The sequence below is a fragment of the Osmerus eperlanus genome, chromosome 7 (assembly GCF_963692335.1).
Source record: "Osmerus eperlanus chromosome 7, fOsmEpe2.1, whole genome shotgun sequence".
NCBI classification, from domain to species: Eukaryota; Metazoa; Chordata; class Actinopteri; order Osmeriformes; family Osmeridae; genus Osmerus; species Osmerus eperlanus.
This window is the reverse complement of record NC_085024.1, coordinates 13,211,148-13,223,680: the sequence shown is the minus strand read 5'-3', so window position 1 is coordinate 13,223,680 and position 12,533 is coordinate 13,211,148. Positions and strand designations below refer to the sequence as shown.

The following is a 12,533-nucleotide window of genomic DNA, read 5'->3' as shown; positions in this document are numbered from 1 at the left end:
GGCCTATTGCCGATATCAAGTAAGCTACCTCTAGTTGTGTCCAAGTAAGATTGCCTTTCAGCTCTGCCTGTAGTCTTCTGTCTTCTGGGTTTCTTCTCTCTCTACTTAAGACTCATGAATGGTATTGATTTGTAGAAAATTCAGTTAGCTGTCAACAACAGTTATTTTTTCATATCTCTGTCAGTATCCAACCCCTGAGCAGATACAGAGTAAACAGAACCAGGAACGGTTTCATCTGACCTTTTAAAGACATTAAATGTATATCTACTACTCCAATACTTGTCCCACTATACACTCTTGCTGACAAACACAGATTTTTTTCCCTTTCCCCCTCCCCCTCCCCCTTCTCTCTCTCAGCCTGTCCCAGAGTGCTGTGCAGCATGTGGAGGGCAGAGCCAGTGAGGTGGCAGGTCAGCTGAACAGACTGAAGAAGAGTGAAGAAGAGACCAGCTCAGACAAACACTCCTTGACTTAGTAGACTAGTTTACATACAAATAAATGGGCAGTTATGTTTCTCCACAAAACAGTGTATGAGTACTGCACTGTGTTAAATACCAAACAATAGCCAAATAAATAAAAAAGTCATACATTGAATCAAATTCTAAAAATCATATTCTTAAAGGCACAGACTCCTTTCATTGTAAAATCTAAATGAATGGCCTACATGAACTTTGCTCCTAAAATAGGTAATCTAGTTTCTGACAGTAGAACAGTAGGCCTACTGTATAGTAAATCATCTTCTGAATTACAAAGTTCTAGTGTAAGGAGATGACAATACAGTACATTTGTGAAACATTTAATGTTACCAACAATTGTTTCTGGAATCCAAATAATGCAATTTCCACATTATTTCTATTCAATAAAAGGGGAAGATATGTCAAAATATATGCAACTTGGACACACCACATCTTTGACCAACCAGTTACAACAGACAGTATGAGAGTGTATGAAAACATTTATTGTAGACTGTGGAGCACATCATCATTATAACATATTATGTTTGAAGCATTACAGTTTCTAAATAAACAACCACATTCTGGTTATCAATTTGTTTTGAGCAAAACAACAGTGTGAATAGATCTGTCATGTGTCCAAAATACAAACAGTTGAGAAGTCTGTTATGTCGATAAATAATAGTTAACCCAACAATTTCTACACTTTTTTGGCAAAGTGCTGTATTACTCCAATAAAATAAAAGCAAAATCTAACACTTTGTGAAAAAAAATGCCATCAATTATTCTTCCAACAACAAAAAAACGAGAAAAAAACGGGTTTGCTACATCTTTGTATACAAGTTGTACATGGGTGGTTCACAGAGAGATTAGAAGCTACCTCCAGTGGTGCATAGTTGATTTGCTTTTGTTAATTTGTCCCCTTAGACAATAGTTCAAGTTCTTCATCAATGCATTGTCATTGTAATGTTTAACCTGGAAGGCACGTGATCCACAACAAATTCAAGGCAAACATTTAAACTAAAAACTAAAAATATACAAATCCCTGTTATTATCATAATCATCATGAGCTGAGACAGACAGCCAAGAAACTGGAACAAAATGGCTCCTTCCAGCGTTCACGTATTGTTATTGAGAAGACTGTTCTCCTCCATTCCCTTCGTCCTATTGCCCGTGTCACAACAATGAAAAAAAAAATCAAACTTGCTGAACAGGAACCATTTTGTTAGCTGAGATATTTTCTAACTGAGAAAATAAACATAAGATAAACCAAATACAAAAGCTATTCTTAATTCACTTTACTTTTCAAATTAAAAACACACAAGATACATTAACAACAACAACAAATTATAATACAAAGTGAAGAAAAAAACAAAAACATGTTAGTGCTTTCTTGATGCATGACAATCAATAGTTATCTATCTATGCAATCATACTGAAAACATCTGAGTCTACTAGAGTACTTTATCCCTCTAACTATAACCACAGAGTACAAAGAATAGTATGCAAATTGGGTCATATATAAATGACTTGAATTGAACTGAAGAGTAAGGAACATTTGTTCCTTGAAAGAGCCTTACATACGTGTGTGTTCTCAGGAGTTGTGGTGGCCTGTACTTTGCTGGCACACATTCCTGGTTTCACAAACGGATATCTCAGTACAATCTCCATTCAAAACACGTTTTAAAAACGAATAAAAAAGAAACATCCGTAATATTAGCTACTGCAAAGTTAGAGATTGCTGCTACTTTTTGGTTTAAATATTCTGATAATTAATACAAGTATTACTAATACAAGTATTACTAAGTTATGTGTAACTAGGATGAAACAAAATAGCTACAGAGTACACAGAGAAAAAAATATATAAACAAATTTGAAAAAAGACTTAACAGTTTCACTCCATCTATGTGGGTGTTAACAGTCGATTGAGAGAGTAATAATTCATTTTCACAGTCCTAGGACAAATGTTAAAAAGCAATTTTCATTTGAGTCATTATTCTATCAATCATGGATAACAAACAGTTCCACAAAGCAAAGCACAATTTGGAAGGTCTCCAGTATGCACAAAGACAGTCATCAAGTAATCTGCATTTTAGTAAAGTGTAAAGGTGATTGGTTATGACCCTGAGAGAAAGACTGCAGATTTAGAACAAACATAATAACAAGATACCAAAATAACAACAAAAAAAACACTTTTTTCCATTTTCTTTTTCACCATCTTGACACTAAGACAACTGTACAAACATGCAACAAATCACACACTATCATATAGTTAAGCCTTTGCTTACAAACATCCCTACACAAGATAACATACGCACATAACTTCATACTGATATGTAATATATGTTTTTTACTTTTAAAAAATATTTTGGACTTTTTTTATACATTTATTTATTTAATTACTTCTACCATTAAAACAAGGCGTTTAGTGATATTCAACCCAGTATTTCAACGTAATTTTCTTGAAAAATATTGTAAAAGTACTGAATTACAAAGTCAAAGGCAAGTTCACCCATAGCTATGGGAGGGGATTGCTGATTTCAAAAAGTAAGTTGGTGCGATCTGTGAAGTCATTCCGAAGTCAAAATTAAATCCTTTTATCATTCAGTTTCTTCATTTCGTTTGTCAAAATATGCTCTCCGTCCCAGGAAAATGAGAGGCCATTGTGGTGTGTAACTTATTGGAGGGACATGAGACACAATATTTTAAATAACAAAGCTCAGACATCAGAACTCTATGACAGCGCACAACCACTCAATGATATAATCATTACATCACACAACCACACTGTGAGAGGCTGGCAGCACACAAACATTATCACGCCACACAATCATTATACGACAGCACACAAGCACTCCGTGACTGCATACTTGTACTCTATGACATCACACAGCCACAGGTGTACAGTCGGATTGAACCAGTCTCTTCAGGCTGCCATGGGGATGGTGAACCTGCAGTTGAGTAAAGTGACCTACGGCATTGATTCTAAATAGGAGTTCGAGAAGTAGACATCGCCATCACATCCACTTCTCCAGATTGGAGGCAGATTTTCCAACAGAGAGACACTTAGATGTATGCATGTGTATGTATGTTTTAAGATGGATGGATGAACAGATTGGTGGAGGGAAGAGAGAGAAAGGGGGACTCTTTTCCCCCTTTCGCCTGCTCAGTGTTGACCTGAATTGATGAAGGGATTAATGAAGGGGTGAATGAATGGGCAGATAGTTGGGTGAATGGATGGAAGGATGGGGCGATAGTTGGGTTGAACGGATGGAAGGATGGGGCGACAGTTGGAGAAAGAGGAGGAGCGGGGGGGGAGCGGCCCCCTCGTCCTCAGTAGTTGAGGTGCCTCTGGCCCGGCTGGTGAAGGTACATGGCCGTGGCCTTTGACTGCCGGCCACCTCCTGGCTGGCGCAGCAGGTTGAGGCGGCGCATGGCGTTGCGGGACAGGGGCTGTGCCCTCTGGGCCAGGCGCCCGGCCTGCTGCACCTGGTCGAGGAGGCTGGAGCGGGCGGAGAGGGCGGCGGCGTAGCAGGTGGTGTGGAGGGTGGCGTGACACTGGCCCACTGCCACGTCTGGCCTGCAGGGGGAGACAGGTACACGAGGAAAGGGGTGAGTCGAAGCTCAAGGATCCACGCAAAGGATATCACAGGACTACGGCTGATAAATAAGGAAGGACAGCGCTCACAAAATGGTAGAGATTTTCATTGGAATTTCGAAAATATACACGACTAAAACACTTTACACGTCTAGAAAATGAGTGCTCGTGTTTCAGCGTAGCCCTGCCACACATCCCTGAAAGATAAATGCACCGAGTGACACAAACCGCTAGCAAGTGTTTGCCATCTCCTACCTATGGCGTGGGGTATCCATCGTGCGGCGCCCTGTCTCCTTGCCCGTGGCAGCTGCGTTGGCCGGAGGAAGGGTGAGGTCCAGGCTCAGGTTGAGGGAGCATGGCAGCTTGAGGGAGAGGCGCTGGGGGCTGAGGTGGCGGGCGGCGGCGTAGACGGACATGCTGGGGTGTTCTATCAGCAGGTTCTCCAGGGGGCTGGTCTCCAGCAGGATGGGCTTGCTGCCCCGCCCGGTGAAGCAGGGTGGGGGCGTGACGAACCAGCTCTCCTCCAGGGAGCACGCCTCTACGTGCAGGAAGCCCCCCTCCCCCGCCTCCAGTCCTCTGTCGGGGTCGGCCTCGTAGGTGGAGTCGAAGGAGGTGCAGAGGGCGGGGGAGCTGGCGACGGGAGAGGGAATCATCACGAGGTCCTCCTCGTCATCGTCCTCCTGGTCGGGGACGCTGGAGGTGTCCTCACCACAGGGGTCAGAGCAGGCCTCGGCTGTGGGACAGAGGGGAGAGGAGAGGGGCTTGGTTAGATGTTTGTTTTTACCACAGGAAATAATGAAGCTGGTGCTCTAAAACAGACTGCATTTCCCTGAGCAGACTGCAGGCTGCACTGTGGCTCAGGTCAGAGAGTGTACCAAGTGTGGATCAAAACATAAACAACGTTTTTGCTTGACACAGAGGTGTCATGCAGCCCTGTTCAGCATAGCATGCCTGACCCCAAATAACCAGTGTGTGCGCCTGTGTTTGTGCTACTGTCTACGTGTGTGTGCATCAGTAGGGGGGAAGGGCTTATGACCATTGCACATGTCAAGTAAAACCAATCATATCCCAAAATGTTATCAAAATCCGATCCAGAGCCCGCTCCCCTATTCCACAACAAATCCACTGAAATTAAAGCACGTTTTGTTAGACTGAATGCATGTAGCCATCACAGTGTGGGTCTTAAAAAAAAATCCACATTTCTAACATTGGTGTTCTTGATAGTGATGCATTGGTTACTATAACTAATCGCCAAAATATGGGAAGCATGACAGACAAGCAATTTGATCTCAGACGGCGGGTCAAGCCAACAGACTGCGCTTTGGACTCTAAAAATAGATGACAGGCCCTTAAACAGAATTGAAATCAAATAGGGATGTCTGGTTATAAAACAACCCCCCCCCCCCTCCAGGACAAAGTGCAGACTTGTTACTGCCTCTCAGCCTTTGTACTGAATCTCTCTTGACAAACAGCTGAACTCCACTGTGCACGCACAGATTCCCCTCGAGGCTGTCTGTGTTTTCAGTAGGATGTTGTCTGTCATTGTCTTCAAATGACGGTGCACATTTGAAGATGTACACACACGTGTCCATTGTGTGTGTGTCTGTGTGCATTTGCAAATCTGGGTGTGGAACACGGATAATCTTGCTCATCAAGGCCACCTCAGTTTCTAACTCATCAACATCTTCCTTCTTCCTGGGTGTGGCCAGTACCGGAGGCCATCTTGTTTACCCACAATGCCACCAATCTGCTCTGTGCTGACAAAGAGCTTCTGGGATGAGCCGCACACTTGGCAGCTGAGGACCCAGCAGGACCCTGTAACGGCTTACACACCCCTCATAGTCTCAGCAAGGCCACTTAGCCTGTAATCCTCTCACAACCGTTTGTGTGTTAAGGAAAGGGGCTTGTGGACTTAGTGATAAAACTGAGTGCAAAAGTATGGTGCAACATGCAAGTGCTGAGGTAAATACAACTCCTTTCTAAAATTATATCAGGAGTGAAACATTAGCAATATCTAGAGTGTTTGAATCAAACAGCCCGGAAGCTGTATTAAAATATTCATATTAAAATCCACGATTAAGTCATCAATGATATAGTCACTTACAATGGCTCTATAATGTAAACTTGCTTGCAGGATTTGCATTAGAAACCCTAGCATGGATGTGTAAGACAGTCTTATCAGGTAGGGAAAGTCCCCTTCATAAACATTCAGAGTCCAGTCTAAGTTTCTATGTGGTTGTCTGGGAGGGGGGGGGGGGGTTCTGCTAGGCTGTGTCCTCAAACATCTCACACTTGGGAACGGTAACTCTACCGGGCCCTATTTTAAAACTCCCCACCCCTCTGCCCCCGATCCATCTAGTTGCTTTTGTCTGACCTGTTCTCCGGTTCACTGTTGCCCATAAACCGCTACATGCCCTCCATTCCCACCCTCGTCCTCCTTCACACCAACCCCTCCATAACTGGGCCAGCCGGCTGCTTTCACACCTGAAATATTCACACGCTCAGGGAATATGAGAAGGGCCGGTGGGAGGACACACAGGGGAGTGTACAGAACAGTCTCAAGTATATAACACTGAGAAAATACATAAGCTATATGTTGGTGAGCCATCTGAGCTGAACCAAAACCGCTATAGAATCCTGGAGGAAGGGCTTTGAGTTGTTGGGGGAAGGGGAACGTGTTTTCACGTCAATGAATGTTTAAAGTTTGTCAGTGTGTACATTCTCTCTTTGTCAGTGTTTTGTCTGCAGGGCAAGTTGCTTGGTATGTCTTTTAGCCTATAATTACATCTGTATCCCTTTTCTTTGACAGGTTGATTGATTGACCTGTTTAAACGCCTTCACATCTTCTGTTAGTCTACTGTACAAAGTTAATATTTGACCAAGTTAATCATCACGCCAGCTTGGTTAACTTGTTTACTAGTTAGCCTAGCGTATGCGACTCACCCAGATAGTCCACAAGAATCCACTCCTCGTCATCATCCCCCTCCGGCTGGCCAAAGCCCTGCTCTCCAGGCCAGTGGTGGCTCACTTCCTCCACATCATCCCCAAAGAGGACACTGGCGAACCTCTGGAACATCCTGGGGCTTCCCGGAGGGGTGCGGAGGGGATGCCAAAGGCGTGAGGCTGAGGGTGGGCAGGCGCTTTGGTCATGAGCTGCAGGGGGAAGGCGCTGAGGGAAGGGCGCTAAAGTGCATCAATAAGGTACAGTCTTTGATCATCTGAGGGGAGCTGGGGGGGGTCCGGACATCGCTCGGAGCTGGGCTCACCTCGACGAGTGCAAATGTACAAAAAGCCCTAAAGGGGAAGAGAGAGATAGACAGGAGATGGGGAGAGGGAGAAAGGACAAGGAGAACGGTCAGAACAGTGCTGACAGGATGACTCATTCTGAACTGTACATTTCAAATGAAAATTGCTCTAGAAAGGGCCGTGGACTCTGTATCATACTATATGATAGCACACACATAGCGGCTTCAAATTATAGATGCTTCAAAGGTCTATTGTTTGCACAGGGTCAACTTAATGGAGTATATGATTTGCCTATCCAGCAGACATTCCATATAAGGCAAATAATTAAAATAGAACCTTCATAGTCTCACCTCCCTGCCAGAGTGAGACAGTAGGCCTAACTGTATTTGGACATTCGAGCATAAGAAACTGTCTTCTTAAAGTGGCTTTTTTATTATTATAAGACACTAAGATCTTATAGCCAGACTCCTATTTTACGCCATTGTACATAATTTACAACAAAGAGATGGAGACCGGTTCCACATCGAGCTCGGCCGCCGTCTGAGCGGTCTCAAGTCCTCCTTCTGCTGGTTTTTCTCTTCCGTTTTGTCCGAGGAACGGGCGGTTATAATCTCCTGCACCTGTTCAACCACAGAACAAACTGGCGCTCCGACTACTTGCATAGCTTGCCAACTAGGTCGCTTGGATAAACTAGAGATAATGGAAGCGTCAAATTAATGCGATTAAAATGCACATCAAAAACGGAACGAGTGGTGTGTAGGCTATTGGCCTCATTGAGGCAAAGTAAAATATATCGCGTGTCTATAACGTTGGCCTCCAGTTGGCTTTTTTGTGATTAATGAGTTTAAAGATTAAGCTAAAAATGATCGCCTGCTGTCAACATGTAGCCCTACACCGTTATAACATCAGTCTTCTGTAATATTGGTTTCAAACACTAACCCGATAGCATAAGCTGCATGCCAGCATGACAAGACCTAAATTAACCATATTTTGGAGTAGGGTGTAATTTAGGTTCAGAATTTGTTGGTAAAGAAGAGTAGCAATGGGAGGAGATTCAAGCGTAACCCTACACCCCCTGGGCGGACCATGTTAGTTCAACGAACAAAGTTGAATAAGGTAGGCCTATAAAAAAAATTACAATAACGTTGACCCTCTACATGAATACATGTAGGGGTGTTGTAAATATGTGAATTATTGTGAAGCAAATTGTATTTACCGATAGGGCCTAAACAAGGCCACGAAACACATTAAGACCTTTAGATTATCAGTGCAAAAATATATTATTGATGCAGTAAGTGGCCACATCCTGCAAATGTGCATGTGTTTTATCTTAACAAATATTGTAAAAAAGAAGCAATATCTGTAGAGGTAGTAGGCCTATCCCTACAACGAGCCTCTTATTTGTAAGCAAGAGACAACAAAGGATCCAAAATACTCACTTGCGGCAAAGAGGTGTAAACAACAAAGGGCTGATATTTGGCGATAAACTCCTTAAGAGTTTGAGGTAGATTTGCTCCTTTTCGGAAAGTACAAAAAATTGTTTTCTTCGCAGAAGAAATTTAAGTTGAAGGACCTTATTCGGAGCTACTTAGTTCGTTACCTTTCCGATCCTTTCCGAGGTCCAGACTGTTCCTTTGTTATTGTTGTGGAAGACCAACAGCTGATCGGGTGACGTGGCTAAGGACAGCCTATGGGAGGGTCATATTTTAACTTCTAGAGCCAATCATATGCCTATGTTCCCTGTGATTCCTGTCACCAACGCACGTGACTCACTCCAGAAAAAAAAAAACTAAACAAGACTGGGCAAAACACTAACTTTGGGAGTTGCTTAACAAGGCGTAGCCTATGTCTAAAAACACGCATTTAAAATATTTGAGTACACTCATTTCCGGTCATAATGATTAAAAAGTATATTTCTTTTCTGGATCTTAGGATTTGTTGCTTAGTTTGTAAATAATGAAGTCACTCAGTGTTTATTTGGCTGATAATTTTTTTTTTTACATTTGTCACATTCTGTTATTTCTGTAATATTTAGCTGTTTTGCTGCCTCCATAGCCAAACCAAACTTTGTACAAACAATAAATGTTCACCCACATCAGGTAACACATATCTAAAACCACTCATATATAAACACAATGGACTACACAATCATTGCTTTAACAATAGTATATATTTTGCGTCAGCAAGTAATTACACTCAAGCTTTCCTTTTCCTTCAGAAAAGTGTCAAGGATGTATGTATGACACTGCCAATATAATAATGAAGTATTGTAAAATGTAATACCCCCTGGGCCAACAGCCATTACCTAATGAGATATGGAAACAATGTCACTGCAATGTACTGCCTCTGTGGCTTTTCAAACAATAAGAGCCTGAACAAAGAGAGAGTCTAAATATGACAGAACACCCAATTCCAATATATCTAGGTCAGAAGGAGGGTATAACAAAACACCCTTTTCTCTGAAAAGGTGCAAATGAGGAAAAATGAATGTCTGAATGTCTGTGCACCAACCCCCTATACATCAGCCTGGGCAAGGATGTGAGGGGGGACTGGCCGAAATGGAATCCTATACACATTACACACAATCAGAAATCAAACCGCATTTCCCAGTATACTGAGATTTCAGAAAGTGTAAAGCCTTTAACTACTGCAAAACTGATAAAGAACCACATACAGAGACAAAGAGACACCTAACCATAAGCCTGTTTCAATCAAGATAAGTTATGGCAAAGAGCTATGCTAAAAGAGTGATGGGGTGTGAAAGCACCTGTCAAAATGTGAAAAGGGAGAATGAAATCACCAAAAACTGGCCCAAATCAATGCTAATACATTATGGGTTGAATGGAAGGAAACAGAGAGGTGGGCTCAGGTAGGTGGTGCACTATGTCAGCTGTTTTGACCAGAATAGAGCCCTTCTTGCCCTTATATTGGTGTGTTAGCAGGAGTAACACCAATCCTGAGTCTGGGTTACGGTGGTGTGGTTAGTGTTTGTGTACGCAGTGAGACTCTTTCTAGAAGGCAAATATTTTCCAACCACCCTCTTCTAAGATGGGAGAAGTGGCCAGAGTGTGAACCAAACACTTATGTCACGTCTCCATGGAAGAGAAAGTCTTCAGCCGGCTGTGCCTTTCCATTTCCAATCAACAATAACAAGGCCGCACCTGTGCAGTGGTAAGTACTGTAAAACATCACTGATAAGATGTGCTTTTAACATCAACTCCATTCCCTTCTTTTTCCACAGCAGTTGCATCATCTCTTATTTACCTTGAGTGGGTTCTTGATCTACTGAGAACTTGGTCAAGCTTAAGCGGAAAATAATGTGACTATGGTATACCATAGACATGTAAGTCCCTCAGTAAAGAAAGATAGAGATTCAGTTTCTGAAGAAAAAAAGATCTACAAATATGATTCACTATGAGTAAGCCCATTGTGTGTGTGACAGGTCACCTTACTCAAATGGGTGTTCTAATATGTAACATAGTGTAGGACAAAATGTTCTGTGTCATGTAGTGCTGTCAATAGGACATCATCATACCACATCACACTGCATATAAACAATACAGGGTCCATTTCTTTACACCACACTGCAACCTTATATAATCTTGTGACTGTTTTCAATGCTGGCTATGCTTGCGCAATGTCTTTAAATGGCAAAATGAAGGTCAATAACTGCTCACTGTGTTACTGTTGAGTAATCATTTAAGTCATCTTTAATCAGTAATAACACAGACCCACGTATATGTAGATATGTAGATATTGTGTATGTGTGTGTGTGGGGGGGAATTGATTTAAGAAATTTTGACCACTTATCTGTCTTTCCACAAGATATGTTTTGAGGGGGGTAGTGATAACATTTACATTTAGTCATTTAGCAGACGCTCTTATCCAGAGCGACTTACAGTAAGTACAGGGACATTCCCCCGAGGCAAGTAGGGTGAAGTGCCTTGCCCAAGGACACAACGTCAGTTGGCATGACCAGGAATCGAACTGGCAACCTTCGGATTACTAGCCCGATTCCCTCACCGCTCAGCCACCTGACTCCCTGATAACCCTCAGGGAGGTTCACAAACACAGAATAACCTACAAAAGGAAACCTCGGTCAAAGGCCATGAGAAAGAGTTTGTGTGATGGAAGGGGCTTGTGTACTCAGGCAAAGACGGAACCTCCAGGCTACAAAAACAGAGGGCTGTGGATTCACAAACTGTGAGGTTTGCAAAATATGCTAATTTCTTTCCATTTAATCCATTGTAACATTAGAAAAAAGCCAGTTTCAGCACAAACCTTACCATAGTCAAAGAATCGCTAGACAGTTTTCGTGTTCAGAGGTTTGTTTCTGTTTTGTTGTTTTACCTTGAATAGAATGCAAACCATATTAGAATGAGACTGAACAAGAATGTTTTATGGCTTGTGATTCAAAATATTGTCCAAAGAACTGTTGTCTTCTGAGAATCAAGTTGTCTTGCTGAAGTGTCTTTGACATAAAAAAAAAAAACAATGACAGGATTAATGATATGTGTGTACAAACACTGTAAACATAAAACATATTTGTGTCAGGATCTGGCTGTGCAACACTGACCCTGACTGTGCAAGACGTTCACAGTAAAAATAATATTTTAACCTGTAGGATATGATCAGGCACCTCTCTCGCTCTCTCTAATACATTAATACATATATATGCACATGCATGCACGCCATTTCAATATTAAAAGTGAATGCTCTAGCTCACTTTCTTAAGTGCAAATGCAGTTCCAAGCGCTCTTTTCAAACCCAAAACAAATGCTAATGTATGGGGAAGTAAAGAAGAAGAGCAGGGACAAAAGAAGGTTCAGGGGAAAAGCCCTTGAGCCTTATAAACATGACAAAAGAATAGGTTCACGTAAACAAAGCATCACCAGTATGGTTATGAGGAGACAGAGGGGGATGGCATTGGTTAGGGTTGTCTAGACCTCCACATACAGGACAGGAGGAGGGTGACATCCCTCTCTAGGGTTGCATCAGCTGAACGAGACGGGGCGGGGCAGACCAGGGCGTGCAAGTCAATGATTGGGTGTGACATCCTGTCAGTCCCTCTCGGGGCAAACAAACTATGTTGAGAGGAGCGCCAACATGCTGAAGGGGTTCAAATTACATCATAAAACCCATCTTTTGGACGTTAACTTTTTCATTGGTCTTCTTCAAGGAACTGGGATCAATGAGGTGAATGCCGGACCGACAGCAAGAAGGCAGCAAGCTTTCGG

The 12,533-nt window shown here is 42.5% G+C and overlaps 1 protein-coding gene across 1 annotated transcript; it reads right to left on the bottom strand.

Moving 5' to 3' along the window:
• Positions 1-3,647: 3,647 nt before the first annotated feature.
• tp53inp1 (tumor protein p53 inducible nuclear protein 1) lies at positions 3,648-8,938 on the bottom strand. The gene is made up of 4 exons (XM_062464982.1): positions 8,736-8,938; positions 6,994-7,344; positions 4,306-4,783; positions 3,648-4,032 (listed from the first exon to the last, which is right to left on the bottom strand). Exons 2-4 carry the CDS (start codon positions 7,124-7,126, stop codon positions 3,786-3,788), a joined length of 858 nt encoding a protein of 285 aa, XP_062320966.1. The 5' UTR covers positions 7,127-7,344; positions 8,736-8,938; the 3' UTR covers positions 3,648-3,785.
• Positions 8,939-12,533: the final 3,595 nt, after the last annotated feature.